General features: G+C 40.4%; 1 protein-coding gene across 3 annotated transcripts in view; it reads right to left on the reverse strand.

Annotated features, from left to right (window-relative positions):
* TRDMT1 (tRNA aspartic acid methyltransferase 1) overlaps window positions 1-3,936 on the reverse strand; it is a 62,988-nt gene extending 59,052 nt beyond the window's left edge. Inside the window, exon 1 of one of the 3 annotated variants that reach the window (XM_058532492.1) lies at window positions 3,823-3,936. In XM_058532492.1, the coding sequence (XP_058388475.1) occupies window positions 3,823-3,886 (64 nt within the window). In that variant the 5' untranslated portion in view covers window positions 3,887-3,936. The remainder of the gene's footprint in view (window positions 1-3,822) is intronic. The other 2 variants (XM_058532491.1, XM_058532494.1) reach the window with 2 other exon arrangements.
* Window positions 3,937-15,426: the final 11,490 nt, after the last annotated feature.

Below are 15,426 nucleotides of genomic sequence, written 5' to 3' on the forward strand. Positions count from 1 at the left end.
TTTCACACCCATTGGGATAACTATTATCGGAAGAATGGAATAGCAAGTCAAGGATGTAAAGAAGAAAAAACTGGAACCCTCATACATTGCTGCAAAATTGTGCAGCCAGTGTGGACCAGTATGGCAGTTCCTCAAAATGTTAAACATAGAATTACCATATGATCCAGCAATTCCACTCCGAGGTATGTACTCAAAAGAACTGAAACCAGGCACTCAAACAGATATGTATATAGCAATATTCATAGCAGTATTATTCATAATAGCCAACAGGTAGAAACAACTGAAGTCCACCAACAGATGAATGGATAAACAAAATGTCATATATGCATATAATGGAATACAATTCAGCCATAAAACCGAATGAAATACTGATACATGCTACAACATGGATGAACTTTGAAAAACATTATACTAAATGAAATAAGCCAGACACAAAAGGACAAATATTGTATAATTCCATTTATATGAGGTACCTAGAATAGACAAATTAGCAGAGACAAAGTAGAATCGTGGTTACCAGGGGCTGGGGGGAGGGGAGATAGGGAGTTTTTGTTCAGTGGGTACAGAGTTTCTGTTTGGGATGATGAAAAACTTCTGGAAACAGATAGTGGTGATGGTTGCACAACATTGTGAAGGTACTTAATGCCAATGAATTGTAGATTTAAAAATGGCTAAAATAGCACATTTTATGTTGTGTGTATTTTACCACAATAAAAAATTTCAATCATAAACCTTATCTAGAAATCTGTCCAAATTTAAGTTCAATATTATTTCTGTTGTACTGCTTGTTATTATTATTTAAGGTATAGATTCAAGTAGTGGATCTAACCAGAAAAATGGTGGCATAGCATGGTTAAGAAGTCAGGTGGAGAGACCTGGGTTACAATACTGGGTCTACAACTAGCTAGCTTACTACATACTTAAAACAAGGCCTGACAGGTAAAAGGTCATAATAAATGTTGCAGTTAGCTGCCATTGTTATTAGTTTTTATTCTCATATAAAAACCATATGGAAAAGAGCAATGCATTTTATTACAGAAAAAATTTAAAACCTTGGTACATCAAATAAATGAACATTGGAAAACAAATATGTAGGGAAATTACTTGCATCAGTTATGATTAAGAGTCAATATCTCTAATATGTAGACCTAAAACCAAAAGATGAGAGAGCATGGAGGTAGAGAGGCAGCAGGAAGGCTGCTCTGAAGAGGCCACATCTGAACCAATAATGAAAGATGAATTGCAGCTGCAGTGAGTGCTCTGGGTGGAGACGACAGCAAATGCAAAGGCCAGAACACAGCAGGAACTGGGCAGTTTGAGGAACACAGGAGAGCAGACCTGTGAGCCTGGGAAAGAGAACCCGGGCAGAGTGACAGATAAGGTTGAAGAGGCAGACAAAAGCCAGATCTCACAGGCCTAGTAAGAAGATGCGACTGTGATTCTAACCTCAAAGGGAAGCCATGTAAGCAGGAAAATGACATGATCCAGTTTACTGTGCAAAAGACCATTCTGCTTGCTACGTGGAGAAAGGATGGAGTAGGAAAGCAGAGTGGAAGCAGGGAGCAGCTGGAAAACTATTTGTATAATTTCAGTAAGCGCCAATGTAGCTTAGATTCAAGATAGAAGCAGTGGCAATAGAAAAATGTGTACAAATTCAGGTTGCACGGGCTAAAAGGAGAGAAAATATTTAACTGCTTCATTAACCAAAAAAAAAAGCAAATTAAAATTACAAAATTTCCCCTATCAGATTAGCAAACGTTAATAATGGATAATATCAATCTGATGAATATGTAGCTGCAGAAGGCACTCATAAACATCTAAAAAGCAATTGCTGGGCCGGCCACGTGGCATAGTGGTTAAGCTCGGCATGCTCTGCTTCAGCTGCCCAGGTTCACAGGTTCAGATCCCAGGCGCGGACCTACACCACTTGTCAGCCACACTGTGGCCGCAACCTACACACAATATAGAGGCAGACTGGCGCAGATGTTAGCTCAGGGCTAATCTTCCTCAAGCAAAAAAAAAAAGAAACAGAAGAAGATTGGCAACAGATGTTAGCTAACAGCATATCTTCCTCAGCAAAAAAAAAAAAAGCAATTTGCTATATTATCTACCAAAAGCCTTAAAAAATTCTCATGATTTTTTACTTAGTAACTAGCACATAGTAAGTCTTTTATTGTTGAATGAATTAATTCAACTTTTAGAAAACATGCTTAAAGAGACACTCAAGGATGTAATTATAGCACATTTAACCTTGCAAAAAACTGAAGAACAATCTAATGTTCAACATTTAAGGAGTGGTTGAATTACAGCTTATGATAAAGTACTAAGCAACCTTTAAAATCATGTTCTTTAAGGGGTTTCAAGATATGGGGAAAAAAACGCTCACATTATACCTTACAAAATTAACTAAGAGAGTAATAGTACTAGAGTCTTCTTTTCATGCCAGTAGGTTTTGACATGAGAACTGAACATAGAAAGCCAGCAAATAATTGGTAAGCAGTAAAAATTTAGGGGCCAGCCCAGTGGCATAGTGGTTAAGCATTCTCTGCTTTGGCAGCCGGGTTCACAGGTTTGGATTCCGGGTGCAGATCTATGCACTGCTTATCAAGCCATGCTTTGGTGGCATCCCACATACAAAAGTAGAGGAAGATGGGCACAGATGTTAGCCCAGGGCCAATCTTCCTCAGCAAAAAGAGGAGGATTGGCAACAGATGTTAGCTCAGGGCTAATCTTCCTCACCAAAAAAAAAAAAAAAATTAATAATCAATAACCTAGTTTAGAATCAAGACTTCATATGCTCAGAAAAATGATATGCTCAACTCATTACGTATTGTCTGCATCTTACAGTATTAGTCTCATTACCCTTGGTACTAAAAAGGAAGCAAGGAAGTTTCGGTTTTGTGGTTGCCTTAGTAATTTAAGAATAAACATGCACGTTCAAATTCTATTTGTCACTCTATATCTCCAGTGCCTGGCACAGAACAGGAGCTCAATAAATATTTTTGAGTGAACATCACCGAAAAAAAAGCTTTCGGTTCCAACTTATCACCAAAGAAATTTAAAACCTCAAAATGGAAGAGGCGCCTAAAAGTAACAAAGATAATTTATAATATTTTGAGTGGCTACAATGTACCGGGCATTATTAAACACTTTACATGCCTCATCTTTAATCCTCATAATAATCCTTCTCTGAAAGAGTTTCTTTGCACATTTTAAAATCAGGAAATAGGTTCAAAAATGTTAAGGAACTAGCCCAGGGTCACACTGCAACTAAGTTTGAAGTCACTTCTAGCGCCTAAATGTATCAAGACACGATGTTTCTTTTCAAGGATCAGAATTGACCAAGTTTTTTCTCTCTGCTTCCCCTACGGTTCCACTTAGCGGTCACTAACTTCTGCCTTGAGTGGTGTGATCCCTCTGAAGGGCCATCCCTCGCTGGCCGAGCCCGCCCAGCCACCTCCCCCGCCCGCCCTGACGTCCCCGGGGGTCAAGGACCAGTCCCCAGGCCTCTAGGGGGCCGCCCCACTTGGAGAGGGGCATTAGCGCTAGGCCGCGGCTCGCCCCTCCCCTTGTCCCCCACTTTAGTTTGACCTCACACCCCGAGTCCTCGGAGGGGGCCTGCCCGCCCTTCGGCCACCGCGCGGGCGGGAGCGGGGAGTCCCCGCCCGGAGAGGAGGGGCGGCCCCCGCGGGCGCGGTTTCCATGACAACCGAGCGCCCCCCCCCGTCTCCGCCCCCAGCGTCTCGCCGCCCCGCCCCGGCGGCGGCGCCCCGACCAGCGCCCACGCGCGGATGCAGAGAGCGGCCGTCCGTGCAGTGTCACCTCGTAGCGCCTGGTGCATGCCCCCAATGCCGCTGTACAGCTCCAGGACCCGCAGGGGCTCCATCCCCGCGCCGCCGCCGCCGCCGCCTCTGGTTCCGGAGCTAGGCCTGCCGGTCCGCCGCCCCTCCTCCCTCCGCCCGCGCCGCTCCCTGGCCTCAGGTTCCGCGGCTTTTCAGTTCCCCCCTCTCCTGCCGCTCAGGCCCGGAGCCTGGGCACTAGCGGTGGTCAGCAGGCGCACAGAGGGCAGAAAACAGTCAGGCCGCCCAAGTGAATAGCAGCACTCCAGTGTCCTGATTCACGCTCCAGCTTCCTTCTAAAGTATGTTCAGGGGCCTTGGGAGAAAAAAAAAGTCTGGAGCTCAGTGGAGGGGTGAAATCTGCCTTTGCCTGGAAATGAGTTAGCACAGGTTAGAATCCAGAAAAACTCATTTTTCAGGCATGCCGCTTTTCCGTGCCTTGGAAGCCTGCGGTGTCCATTAGGCCGCAGCACGTACCACGTGCCTGGTGTGCCTGCGCTGCGGTTATGGAAATAAATCAGCTTTATCCCCAGAGAAAGTTCCAGAGTTACAAGTACAGAAACCAGCACACGTGCAGCAGAGCCCCAGTGCGTGCAAATACAGAGAGCGCTTGCTGTCACTGTTAGTGGAGTTAATTATAGTTTGGCTTGGAAGATACCCCCAGCCTAGGATCTGCTGTTAATATCATGTTGGACTATTTAGGGGCCTCCAAGTACTGGGACCTTGCCTCCATATGCAGGAGAGGAAATGTTCTCATTGTGAAGTGTTCTATTGTTCCCGTTACTGCCACATGTTAACTTCTGTTAGAAAAATTGGAGAGTACCACTTGTAATAACGAGTTAATAACAGATTTGTTAGAAGCTTGGCACGTGTGCTAATATAACAAAAGGATGACTACTGTATCTGAAATAACGAAACTGACCCATCCCTTTTGATGTGTCCTGTGAAAATTTTAAATTGTAAATGTGTATGGGCCTTTAAATGTTTTGTTTTTGTTGGTCACTTATTTCAGATGAGAAGGGTCGTGTGGTAGAAAGATACCACAGAACTCGGTCTCAGCCCTGGCATTGCCAATACCTGGTTGTATGACTGAGCTGTGCCTGGTTTCCTCATCTGTAAAATAAAGGGGAAGAAAGAGATGATTGCTGAGGGCCCTGCAGTTCCAGAATTTTGTGGCTGACTTAGTATTTGAAAAAGTGAGCCCTGGTTTGGCCTCATGTTAATTATCCGCTCAAACTGAACCATCTAGAAAGGAGACATTTTAAAAATCTGCTTTAAGCAAATGTACTCTTTTTAAAGCAACTCAACTTATAGAAATCACGCACACTAATAGATATATAATGCATGAAGCAAACTTTTCTAATATTTATTGCAAATATTATACCATAAATATATATCAGTTGCATGTAAAGAGAGCTATATAGTCACAGTGGTTTATATGCAGTCAACAACCAATATATTAAATAAATCTAGAATCTGTTTAGCATTAGTGCTATATATCAAAATAAATATGACCAAGGGTCTTACTGTGTAGGGGAGAGACAGGACAGAAATATGTGTAAGAGTTGGTGAAAAATACTATCCTCTTGAGAGGAAGGGAGGTAGAACCCCATCCCCACACAGGCTGATTACAAACAGTTCACTCTGATACTTAAGGGTTTTCACAGTGTAGCCCTGTTAACTTTGTTTTCTCCCCATCTTGAACTCTTGCAAACCAGACTGCTCAGCATTCCCCAAGCACCCTTCATTTCTCCAATTCCCTGCTTACGGCCCTTGCTTATGTTCTGTACCCTGCGCAGAAATCCTGGCCTTCTCCAAGACCTCCAAGTGGAAACTTCCTTCTAGACTTCCAGGCTAGAAAGCCAACTTGTTTGGATTCCTCAGTCCACCCCCCATCCCAGTCTTCTGAAATACAGATTTCACCAGTTCTGTCACGAAGTCCTTTCTGTTCTTTCGAGCCCAATTTTCACTTTGTATATGCCACATCATCTCTTTATGTAGTATTTCTTCTCTAAAGCTTATCACGTGTGATAATCATTTCCAGAATGAAAACTTTCTCTGTAACTCTAATTTACATCTCCGTGGAGGCCTCAGTTAGGCCCCCTCAGATTATGCATTCTCCTCCAATCACTGGCACAAGTGGGGTGAGCTGGGGGGGGGGGCTGCTACAATTGGGAGTAGTTAGGGAGGAATATAGGATGGGCAGATAAAGAAAAAAAGAAGATATATATATTGATTACTTCTTCCCAAAGCAATTCCCAGATGTTCTTACAGGAGAAAAAAAGCTTCCTAATCCTCTAGTATCCTCAGTCATATGTCCAATAGAGTTTATGTCTAATCAGAGAAAAGTATAAAAACTTAAGACTCCAGGATATTCAGTGCATTTATCCCTCAAAACAGAGAAAATACACTTGTCAAAAAAACGGGGGCCGGCTCGGTGGCATAGTGGTTAAGTTCATGCACTCTGCTTCGGCGGCCCTGGGTTCGCGGGTTCAAATCCTGGGCGCAGGCTGATGCACTGCTTGTCAAACCATGCTGTGGCGGCGTCCCATATACAAAACAGAGGAAGACGGGCACGGATGTTAGCCCAGGGCCAACCTTCCTCAGCAAAAAGAGGAGGATGGGCAACAGATGTTAGCTCAGGGCCAGTCTTCCTCAACAAAGAAAAAAAAGAAAAACCAAAATGCTTGTTAGTACCTGGCACATATGAAGCATATAAGAAATAATTATAGGGCATAATATAATACTAAGGAGTATATTAAAATAATAATAGCATACTCTCAATTATTTATGGCCTTATAACTTGACATCTAGTATTTTATTCTTCCTCTCCTGCCTGTCATTTCATTGAACATTAATATCTAACAAAATTAAACAAAGTCTGCCAAATGCTTAAACTACTTTTGCCATCATTTTTGAGTTTCCATGATCCAGGCCACTCTTTATTCCCCAGTCAAACGTGCCGTGGATTCCTACACAGGCTTGCCCTCAGGGAGAGAATATCCTGCTCATGCCAATTTGCATAATGAATAAATTACATTCTGGTTTTGCACAGAAAAAGAATGGTCTAGATGAATTGCATGGAAAATTAAAAAGTAGTCATATGGGAGTAAATTGCCAATATATATCCTCAAGAAAGGAAATTATATTCAGAAGAAATCTGAATCGGAAAGGACCGGAGAGTTCACCTACCGACCTCCTGGTCCACCAGCATTAGGCCTCGGCTTGTGGGCTGCTCGTGAGTGGGGTGTTCAGCGGTGAAGAGTTTGAATTAGTAGAAAACTCTTCATTAGAGTCCCCTCAAATCCAGTTCCTTTGAGGTTTGCCCTCTGCACTCATTTTGAAGAACTCTCCCTCTTCCGTAATGAATTGCATCGTGGAACAAACGGCAAGCTCGAGAGCTAATGAGTGTAAATAGGAATCATTGATCTGCCGCTTCGGAGCTATGTGACTTTGGGAAAGTGAACTTAATCTCTCTGAGCCTAAGCACACATCTAAAATGTGTGAAAATAGGACATGCAGTGGCTATGAGGGTTGGATGAGAATTAAAAGCACTTAACCTAGTGCCTAGCACAACATAAATGTATGTTTTTTGTTTTTTGGTGAGGAAGTTTGGCCCTGAGCTAACATCTGTTGCCAATCTTCCTCTTTTTGCTGAGGAAGATTGTCCCTGAGCTAACATCTGTGCCCATCTTCCTCTGTTTTGTATATGGGATGCTGCCACAGCATGGCTTGATGAGTGGTGTGTAGGTCTGTGCCCAGGATTTGAACCTGGGAACCCTGGGACGCCAAAGCCAAGCACGCAAACTTAACCACTATGCCACCCGGCCAGCCCTTAAATGTATGTTTTATAAATAGGATTTATATAATAACATGTTGTAAGTGACATCTTCTCAGTTCCTTCAACTGTGTGCCATATGGCCTGACTCTGACCCCTGGGGTCGATCACACTCCATTTGGGAATACACATTTTAGAAACCGTAACTGAACATCGGTCCCCAACCAAGGTCAGATCAGCATATTGTAGAGTGGTCCAGATGGCCACGGCAGCTGAGGGCTCTAGGGGGGCTTGTGGGAGAAGTCCAGGAGTAGCCTGGGCTTGGAGCAGTGTGAAGGGAAGGCTGGAAGGCTGGAAACCACAGGCACGGCTGAGGGGCTGCTGAGCCCAGGAGCATAGGAAGTCAGAAGACAGCAGCACACACAGGAAAAGAAACACCCCCTCACTCTTTAGTCCCAGAAAGACCAGACAGCTGTGAAACGTGGGTGGACAGGTCTGACAGTCTTAGGAGAAAATTCTCAAGGTGACCTTACCAGGATGTGTGAGTTGGTGAGACTCGAGGTGGAGGTGAGGCGGAACCTATTAATACCATCCAATCATTTATTGACTCTTATGTGCCAGGCACTGAAAAAATTTTTAATTAAAAAAACCTTTAAAAGTGTAAAAATCTGTAATCTATTTCTAACCATAAAAGTGCCAATAATAAAAAAAACCAATTTAATACCTTCTACTCCCGGAGCATAGAACTATTTTACTAATTTCATTGATTCTCTAGAGCTACACTGTCCAATAGGGCAGCCACTAGCCACACCTGGTGATTTCAGTTTAAATTAATTTAATTAACATGAAAAATTTAGTATATCAGTCATACTAGGCATGTTTCAAGTGCTCGAGAGCCACATGTAGCATACAGTACTGCTCAGCTAAGATAGACAATATTTCCATCATTACAGAAAACTCTACCGGACAGAGAAGCTCAAGAGTAAGGGTCTCTTGAAGTTATGACCTTTATGAGTGGTCCGTCAATAAATGAACAGTGTTGAAGTGTGTAGCAACTGCTTAATTATTGCATATTGATCACTGATTTAAAGTAAGTGCCCCAAAAATATGGAGTAAAAGGAACTCAAATAAAAGCAAACCTTGAAGACAAATATTCCTCTTCTTTCTCTGGTGTCCAGTCACCTTATTCATAGACTGTCACAAAGGAAAAGAAACAGGAAACAGCAGATGTGTTCTATCAATGACATGATAAACTTCCAGGAGAAAAAGAACAGATGGCAAATGATGGACTTCGCAGCGTCTTGAAGGAACAGTACCTTTCTGTTGTGAAATATATTCTAGCAATTCCTGATTGTGAATGCTATCTTACACTTACCTTGGAAGAAGGAAAAGAATAAATGCTTTTAAAGTTGGAATCAAGAGGAAATTTAATTACACGTTTTCTGCTGAAAAGCATAGAAACCATGCAGTTTGCCTGACAGCTTTGCCATTTCAAAGTACTCAGTCATAGATTTTGACACTGATTTTTCTCTTTGAGGCTATTTCTAAAACTTGTAATTTAAAAATGTTTTGCAGCAAATTTTAAAGATTATATTTTAGTTAAAGATAGTGAGATTGTCTATCTTTAAAGCTGCTTTCATACACTCATAGAAAGTTAGAGCTGGAAGGAACCTTAAGGACTATTTGGTCCAGTGTTTTTCCAACTATTTTTAGATGTAGAACCTTTTGTTCAAACAAAATCTAGAATCAAGACAGAGAGGGAGAGGTGGAGTGAGCGCATACACACACACACAGACACATACACACACACACACGCACACACACACAGCTGTTCTGTTGTTGAAGCATGGATAGGAGGCAGCCCAGAAAAATGCTGGGTCACTCCCCCACCCCCATCGACCCCCGGAGCTGCCTCTAAGTGACCCTGTGGGACATGGATTGTAAACCACTGATGTCATCCAACCTCAGTTTGAGAGATGCAGACACAGAGATCCAGAAGGTGTAGGTAACTTGCCTGGGCCCAGGGCTAGGTGGAGAGCAGGGAATTCCAACTCAGGTTTCCTCCAGAGGTCTTTCCAGCGCTTTCCAGATAGTTAAAAGTCTCCACTGCTCCATGCGTGCTGGGCCCCTGGACCCAGGGTCCAAACTAAAGCAGCCCTAGTTGCCAGAATACATCACTTCCTGAGAACAGGTTGGCTTGAGGAAAGAGAGCAGCTGTTGGAATCAATGGAGCTAACCTGAACCCATATGGCAATGCATGTTATAAAGGTCAGACAAAAAGGTTAATTTTGCTTCACAAAAGAGGAACAATCTCAAAGACTAATTAGCAACATTTAGAACAGTTTCTCTGCCAAGTCACTCCTGCAAAGACAGCTTGATACAGTACAAGGAACATGGTCCTTAGAATAAATGGATTAATATGAATTCTGCCTCTAATACTCATTTTCTTCATCTGTGAAACAAGGGTAATATTTGCTAACAAGGCAGTTGTCTGTATTCAATTACTAATTGAGATTTTATGTATATATGTAACTCTGTAATAGGCCTAGAACAAAAAGTACCGGTTTCCTTCCACTTTCTAAACAACTTTGTCATAAGATAAGATATAACCCATTTTTTTCTAAAAGTTACATAGAATTATTTTCCTAGTATGTTTTCAAAAAGGGTATACTACCAAGAGACTAATTTGCATATTATCTAACAAGATGTCTTTCCTTATTGTCTTCTGTTATAGCCTTCATTCATTTCAGGGGGAAAGCAAGACCAATGATGGGAATAGAGGAGATAAAAATTAAATGCCTTTGAGGGCTGTTATTACTTTGCTCCTTTTCTCTATCAATTCACCTGAACATCCAGAACTGTTGGAGGTAACCAAATCACACGAACCAGATCCAGCAAGACCAGGAAAAGGAAAACATACGCACAAATACGCACACACCACACACATACATACATATATACCACACATACGCGCACACACACCTGCACACATACTCCATGTATACACACACACACTACACATGTGCACACATACACACACCCTCCATAAAAGCCCCTATTCTTCTTTGCAGTCCTGTTTTAAATTGCTACAGCTGTCAGTACTGATAAACTAAAATCCAGAGAAAAACCATATATAAGGATTTTTCCTTTTACCCTTGCTAGTTAGGGACTAGTTTAGATACACAACAGTATCAGGTAGGATTGTTCTCATATGATCCAACAGTGATAAAAATAACTGAAATGTAATCACAGTTCCATAATACTGCCCTTACTGTATCTATTCACTATATTAGAAGAAAAAATCAACTTTGTATTTACTTAAAATTATTAAAATTTACCTTATCAGCTTTCAAAGTCACTTACATAAACATGATACAACACAAGCACTACTTATCCCCCAAACTTTCTGCTCACACTTGGAATGTACTGGAGGCCATTGACCCTTATGTTATATACAGTTAAACTTATTTCTGCACGAGAAGACTCTGTTTCATTTCCATCTAAGGTAATTATTGCTAAGTTAAAATATAGTACAAGTCTCATAGGGATTTGTTCTACGTTTAGTCATTCAGAGAAGATGGAATGACTAAAATTGACTATATTTCAGTAGATAGCAAAAGGATATTTTAATAATAGAATAATATCAATAATGAATGATAATACAGGCCTGTAAGTTTCAATGAAGTTTATGAATGTTTAAAATGCTTATTAATCCATTTTCCACCTATCAGCTTTTCTTTTTTAATAATTCAGTTTTTTACAAAGAATAAAAAGGAGAAAATTCATGTGTTTTGCTCAATGTCACATAAATCAGTGTTTTACAGGTTAAGATTTATTTACAAATCACAGAATCACATTTTTAAAAGAAAAGAAATTAGAAGCTAGCATTAGTTTAAAAAAAAAGTCTGGAAGGCATCAAATAATAAACAAAAGAAGAGAGTTGGTATATATTTTGAGGAAAATATTCATATTAGGAGTTAAAAATCATTCTGGTTAGGAAAGAATGTCAGGAATCTGCATGTCCTATCTTTTTTTACTCCTTTCATTTTAGGACTAAATCCTAGAATAGGGTGGGAAAAGAATGCAACAAAGCAGTATTTATATACCCTTGTAGAGTTCACAGTTTTAAAATCCAAAGCTTATGACTACAGTTTCATCATATTACTTGTCCCCTATAGAGATGAGACACTATTATTTGGAAAAGAAATTTTTGATGATCACCAAAGGTGAAAGAGACCTAACAAACATCCTTCAGAAATGCCCAGAGTATTGACAGCCGAATCCAACTCTAAGAGCTTCTCTTCTGACCATTCTTTCTCTTTTTTATTACTAATAAAATATTTACACCCATTACATATAATTTGGAAAATAGGGAAATATATAAAAAAGAAAGTTAAAAAACCACAAGAGAGAACTACGGCTAACATTTTGAGGTTTCTCCCTCTAGTCTTTGCACTTATTGTATTTTACCAAAATCATGATCTTATTGCATTTATATTTTATACCGTTTTTTTTTACCTAACAGTTTAGCACTACCAGTTCTGCATTTCATCAAATATATCAGAGATATACAATTTTTAAATGTTATCTTTATTTTTTCTGAATTTTAGAAATAATACATGCTAATTTTGAGAGGTAAAAAAAATTACAAAAGTATAAAAAAGAAAAAGATACATCCTTCTATAAAACCTTGATTCCATCCTACCCCTAAAAAACAACTGCTTTTAACAGTTTACTGAATATCCTTCCTGTCTTGTTTCTGTAGTACATAAACAACAATAATTCATTTTTCTATTCTCTCGGTATTGAACATTTAAGACGTTTCAGTTTTTCATTATATGAACAGTATAATGAACATTCTTGCATATTAATATTCAAATGCGCTCTCATATTTTCATCAAATGGAGTCTAAAGGTGGGGTTACTGGGTGAAAGACATAATTATTACCCAAGTTCTTGACGCACATGGTCAAACTCACTTTCAAAAAGACTACAAGGCTCAATCTCATCAACAGCTGCTGAGAACGGTCGTCTGCTGCATCCTCATGAACATGCTGCCATTTTTAACCTTCGTCAATCTTATAGGCCAAAAATTAGTACATCATTTTTATTTTTCCTTTTGTTTTTCTTTTTTTGCTGAGAAAGATTCACCCTGACCTAACATCTGTTGCCAACCTTCCTCTTTTTGCTTGAGAAAGATTTGCCCTGAGCTAACATCTGTGCCAGTCTTCCTTTATTTTGTATGTGGGTCACCGCTGCAGCATGGCTGCTGACGAGTGGTGTAGGTCCGTGCCCGGGAACCAAACCTGGGCCACTGAAGCAGAGTCTGCCAAACCTAACCACAAGGCCATGGGGCCGGCCCCATATTTTTCCTTTTTTTGATTAACATTGAGAATGAATTATTTATATGTTTATTGATCATCTGTAATTTTCTCTTTTGTCAATTATTTGTGATATTAGTCCTTTTTCTACTGGGATAATATGTGTTTCTTATTGAATTATCACAGTTCAATTTTTGTTTTTTGTTTTAAAGCTAACAGCCACATTTGTTATAAAAACACATCCCAGTTCCTCATTTCCCATTTAATTTGATTTCTAATATTTTATGACACAAAAGTATTTAATTTTCTGAAGTCAATTATACATATTTCTCCTTTGTGGTTTATCCTGTGTCTTTTTAAACTTAGGAAGTCCTTTACTTAGAAAAAATTAGCTAAATTCACCTATATGTTCTTCTCCTCCTTCAGTTTCATTTTTTTAATTTATTTTGATATAGTGTGCAAGGTGAGGTTTTAAACCCAACTTTTCTCTAAATACCTAGTTTTCTCTTCCTCGGTGGTTTCTAATACTTCCTTTTTCACACACTATTTTCTAACTTAGAATGATCTGTATGGGGGCTATTCCCTTCTTTTGCTATGTCTGCTTTTCCTCCAGGTGAACCACACTTTTAATTACTGAAACCACAATACATTTTCACGCCCAGTAGGAAGCTCTCCAGTTCCTCTTCTTTTGCACACATTTCTTAGCTATTCCTTCCTGTTCTAAGCTCATTTTGACATTTTCCCAAGATTTGGTACCCATTACCCCTCAGATTCCTTTTAGTGGAGAAGAGGGGAAGAGATCAAAACCCATCCGGGTGCCAGGGGAACACAGGAGATTTTTCCACACACCTTCTAGCTTTAGGCTGTGTGATATCAGGGGCGGTTTAGACTCTCAGTGTTAGAGGGGAGATTTTTAAAGTCATAAGTTCATTTTGATGCTTCCGGTTTACACCTTGCTTTTTCTAATGTCGTGCTTACTGCTCATCTCCCTCATTTTCAGACCTATCAGTATGCCATCTTTTCAGCAACTTGGCGACACCACACTATTTGTCACCACACTGAATCCTGTCGCACAAAGTTTAGAAGAGTCCATTTGTGTTTTTTTTTTTTTTCCTTTTTGACTCTTGCCCCAGTATCCTCAAACTGGCACAAAGTTGACAGGTCCAGATAATCTTTCCAGGTATCATCATCTCTTCTGAGCGCATCACCAGCTATCTGGAAAGAAAAGGCAAGAAGAAGAGAAGAGGGGAGAGAAGACAAAACAAGAGGAGAGGAAAGAAAAGAACACTAAGGTGTAAGGCACCTGGCCTCCCTAATATTGTCCCCATATACTTATTAAAAAAGTGATGAAACAGAAAGAATTTCAAGATTTAAAAATAAAATCTCCAGGCTGGCCCCGTGGCCTGGTGGTTAAGTTCAGTGCACTCCATTTCCACGGCCCAGGTTCAGTTCCTAGGCACGGAACCTACACCACCCATTGGCAGCTATGCTGTGGCGGCGACCCACATACAAAATAGAGGAATACTGGCAACAGATGTTAGCTCAGAGTGAATCTTCCTCGGCAATAAATAAATAAATAAATAAATAAATAAATAAAATCTTTCTTCTGTTTTTCACAATTAGGAACCAAAATACAGACTTTGCTTTATTTTTTAATTCAAATTACAGCCAATATTTTATTATTGTTCTTATTATTTATTTTTAATTATGGGCAATTTTAGTACTAAATTCTAATATTTTAGAAGTCGCCTGGGTGGATGGCTGTACGGACAGGGATTCAGTCATTATCCCAGAGTTTTACTACCCAAAATCTGTCATGCCAATCAAGCATATTTGAAAAAAGTAACCAGGGCCGGCCCCGTGGCTTAGCAGTTAAGTGCGCACGCTCCGCTGCTGGCGGCCCGGGTTTGGATCCCAGGCGCGCACCGATGCACCGCTTCTTCAGCCATGCTGAGGCCGAGTCCCACATACAGCAACTAGAAGGATGTGTAGCTATGACATACAACTATCTACTGGGGCTTTGGGGGAAAAAAGATAAATAAATAAAATTATGAAAAAAGTAACCAAATTGATGTCAACAATTATTAGAGAAATTTACCTAATTATTTACCTAATTATACCAAATTATCAAATTTCCAGGAAGTTTTTATAGGTCTATATAATTTTCAAAATGGTAGCTGGGGTCTACAAGGAGAAACACACCAACATAGGAGGCTTACATGACATTCCAATTACAAGTCTATATTCACATTATACTTAAGATACCCACCTCCAAAACTATCACAAGGCAATCACGGACATTTTTGGCATGAGCTCAGAGTTGCATATATCTGTACACATATGTCTATGTATGAGTTTTCACATTAAAAAAATGTTATCCCTGGGGCCAGCCCCATGGCGTAGTGGTTAAGTTCAGCACACTCTGCTTTGGTGGCCCGGGTTTGCGGGTTTGGATCCCAGGCTCAGACCTACACCACTCATCAGCCATGC

Source organism: Diceros bicornis, chromosome 36 (assembly GCF_020826845.1).
Source record: "Diceros bicornis minor isolate mBicDic1 chromosome 36, mDicBic1.mat.cur, whole genome shotgun sequence".
Taxonomy (NCBI): Eukaryota; Metazoa; Chordata; class Mammalia; order Perissodactyla; family Rhinocerotidae; genus Diceros; species Diceros bicornis.